The sequence below is a fragment of the Lipotes vexillifer genome, unplaced genomic scaffold (assembly GCF_000442215.2).
Source record: "Lipotes vexillifer unplaced genomic scaffold, Lipotes_vexillifer_v1.1 scaffold54, whole genome shotgun sequence".
Lineage (NCBI taxonomy): Eukaryota > Metazoa > Chordata > Mammalia > Artiodactyla > Lipotidae > Lipotes > Lipotes vexillifer.
Genome location: NW_006789324.1, coordinates 637,125 through 640,798, shown reverse-complemented (window position 1 = coordinate 640,798; position 3,674 = coordinate 637,125). Strand labels below are relative to the sequence as shown.

The 3,674-nt window shown below is 48.8% G+C and overlaps 1 protein-coding gene across 1 annotated transcript in view; it reads right to left on the bottom strand.

The window, feature by feature from the left end:
• Positions 1 to 252: 252 nt before the first annotated feature.
• Positions 253 to 3,674, bottom strand: part of C8A (complement C8 alpha chain) — a 63,942-nt gene continuing 60,520 nt past the window's right edge. Inside the window, exon 11 of the mRNA XM_007462564.1 lies at positions 253 to 404. Within this exon, the coding sequence (XP_007462626.1) occupies positions 253 to 404 (152 nt within the window). The remainder of the gene's footprint in view (positions 405 to 3,674) is intronic.

Genomic DNA, 3,674 nt, shown 5'->3' with positions numbered 1-3,674 from the left:
CTTTCTTTCTTTTATTTATTTTTTAGGTGATCCAAAGTACTATGAGCCATTAACACTCAACACCCAATTGTGACTGACTGAGTTTTGTGGGTAATGGAACAGTTGGTTGTTGATGGCACGGCCTGGTCCAGGACAAAGAAAAAGTCCATGTTGATTGGCATCTTCTGTCAGCTGAGTGAAGTCGGTCGGTATCCAGTGGTCAGCTCAGGCAGTGACATCTGCTGCCTCAGCTGCAGCCTGTGCCCAGAGCCCTCAGCATGCCTGGGTTTGCACTCTGTGGCCCGGACACGAGGTACCTCCGTTCTGGGGTGCAGGATTGTTACACTCTCTCCTCCTTTCCCGGGTGCCTGATTTGCAAGCAGACCATGAGCTCCAGCAGCCCCAGTGACCATCCGCCTTGTCTCCTGCATGGATAATTTCCCAGGGCACAAGGAGGTTAGCATACAAGCGGCAGCTTGGATGGTTGAGTGAGGCCCATCCCGCTGCCCTAGAGTGGTCTGCAATCTCTCCTTGGGGAAATGCCTCCGTGTAGCCAACCCAGACCTCTGTGCTCACTGCCTCGCACTTAATTTGAAACTCTGGGTGGAGTGAGAAGAGGCCACCGGGAGCCCAGCTCATGAAATTGGAACCTGCGGTTCCACGGAAGATGGATAGCGGAGAGGGGCAGGGAGGCGCACGTCTCTGGAAGAATGACGCTGAGCCAGTGGTGAGTGTGCAGACAGGGAACTCGCCCCAGCTGGAGCTTCACAAAGGCCAGCCAGACACCCCTATGCAAAGGATAGCTGGGCTTTTAAATGAAGGTTTGCAAATCAACCCCACTCAGACTCCAACGATGGGGCCACGGTGGGTGACGGATTCTCTGCACAGAGTATCAGAACACATGCACTGACCATGGGCTGTCTCTAGAAATCCAGTTTATACAATCCCTCTAGCCTGGGGCTGCTGCCTCCTACTGACTCTGTGCCTTTGGACCATCCCATCTCCTCTCTCAGCCTGAGCTTTCACCTCTGTAAAGGAAAAGGGTGGACTGATCCAGTAGGGTTTTCCATCATTATTTTTTTCATTACTGTTTTTTTTTTTTTTTCTTAAATGAAATCTTCTCATATGGGCCCCAGCATGGAAGTCAGATGAAAGTGAAGCTGTTCTGTTTGAAGCTGGGTGTCTATCAGGTTTGCCCTGCTCCTCTGGGGCAGCCCCTAGGAGACCCCAAGCTTCCTCAGATCTCAGTGTGAATATCATTGGATTAGATTATCTTCAAGTCCCTTCCAGCTCTGTCATTACACTCCCTGGTGGGGCAGCCACAGAAGGGTTCTCTATTTCTCCCACCTCTGTGGCTCGGTCCCTACAGGCAAAGATTTGCGGGGAAAATCCCTCGGGACCTACGACAATGGGTCTCCACGGTGGCTGACTCCCCCACCTTAGATTTCCTTTGCCAGATCGATCTCTGTCTGGCTGAAAGTTTAGTCTGATAGTCCCAAGGCCACCCGAGGTCCATACCCCTCGGGCATGGAACAAGGTTAATGGAACACCTGGGAGCTGCCTGCAGCTGACTGTAATCATGCAGGAAAAATGGGACTGTGAGGACGACCCAGCCCTCTGCGCCCTGCCACCCGCCTTGATCACTGACATTGTGTCCCCATTCTCCAGTGCCCACCATGTGTACATGTGACTCAGCATGGCCACCACCAAGCCCAGCACTGGATCATTGGAGAGGCATCTCTAGGTAGCCCACACTCCCTGTTCACTTTGCTCTATGCTGTGTGTCCAGGGATCCAAGCAAGTCACTGGCTCTGAGGGCCCTTGACATGTTCTAATTCTAATTACCCAGGCAGAGGTCATGTCTGTCCCTTTAAGCCAGGTCAGCCCGATAACCAGGACCTGGGCCATACCCTCCCTCTCCACTCCCCAAAATGATAATCAGTGCAATCATCTCAGACCCTCTACGCCCATTCCCCAAGTTTCCAGACTCTTAGGATGTCAATGAGTAGAATGTAACAGTTAAGAGCTTGGGTCCTAACATCAGACCACCTGGGTCCAAATCCTGGCTTTGACACTCCCCAGCTAGATGACTCAGCGAGTTATCTCACCTTCCTCCTGCCCCTGTGTCCTCATCTGTGAATTGGGGAGATAATAGTATTGATATTTATCTCATCACATTCTTGGGGGAATAAAGGAGTTCGTGCACATAAAGTGTTGCAATAGTGCCTGGTACAGAATTTGTTGTTCTTTCTGTTCATTGACCTTTGGTCCCTCTGGAAAGTTGCCTGGCCAATGAGGCAAATGGGGGCTGAAACCCAGTCCAAACTCTGCTTGAAAAGTCAAGAAATCCCTGGGTCTGGAGCTGGGCCGTATCAACCCCGAGTGGTTTTCTGTGTTCCTTCCAATTTCCCCACCTAACAGGCAGTTCCTTTTCTCAATTCACGTGAGGAAACTGTACCAGGCTTGGCCCTGGTCATTGTTCTGCTTGGTTTTTGTTCTCTGCATCCTCCTTCATAAGGACTCTGGAATTCACTCACCATCCTGGCTCACCCCTTTCAGAATTCCTCCTACAGGGTACCAGGCAGCTTTTTGGGACCCAATTTGTACTCCGTTCACCTCACAAAGGTGGGATTTAGATGTGGCCCCAACCCAGGACAGATTTTCTACCAATAGGGCTCTATCTTCTTCCTACTTAGTAGAATTGAGCTTTGCCACACAAGTTAGCTAGTTTAACCCTCAACACAACCTGTGATGTAGGTACTGATATCATCCCCATTTTACAGGGGCTGCCCACCCAACATGCAAATTGGCAGCACTGGGATGTGAAGGCCTATCTGACGCCAGAGCTATGCTATCCTGCCTCCCCTTTAGAACGACTCTCCCAATGAGAAAATCGTAACCCACTGTCATCTCATTTTAAAACCAGCCTCCTATCCCATCTGCACTGCGCTTCAGCAGTTTGTTTTCCAGACTTTTCTTTTCCTTTACATTTTCTTCATTGCAGTTGCCAAATGAGATTGATTTATACATTGCTTTGGTGGCCCATATTTTTGCCATCATTCTATGTACCAAGTATGCATGGAAAATTGGAAGCTTAGGGATTAGAACACGCATAGAGATTCTTGGAGCTCTAAGGGAAACATAGATGAGAAAGGCCCCAGAAAGAAGAAAAAATTAACCGGTATCTCAGTAAGTTAGTGAAATAGCTGAGATTCACACCCAGGTCTCCAGACTTCTCATCTTTAGGGGACATGGATTTCTAACCCTCGTTTGAGAACCTTCTTTTCTGATACCCGTTGGTTTGTGCTGCAGCTTAATATGTTTAAACTTTGAAACATTAAGCTTTATGTTCCTTGCCCCAACCTTGTTTTTAGTCATGACTTCTTGTGCTATAGTGACAACTTACTTATCCCTTGTAATGGGTTGAATTGTGTCCCCCAAAAGATAGGTTGGAGTTCAAACTCCATTACCTGTGAATGTTACCTTATTTGGATATAAGATCTTTGCAGATAAACTCAACTTAAGAGGATGTCATGCTGGATTAGGATAGGTCCTGATCCAATGACTAGTATTTTTATGAGAGAGAAAACAGAGACGTAGAGTGGAGAACACCATGTGAAGACAGAGGCGGAGACTGGAATGGTGCAGCTACAAGCCAAGGAAAGCCGGGGATTGGTGACTCATGCCCGCGGCCT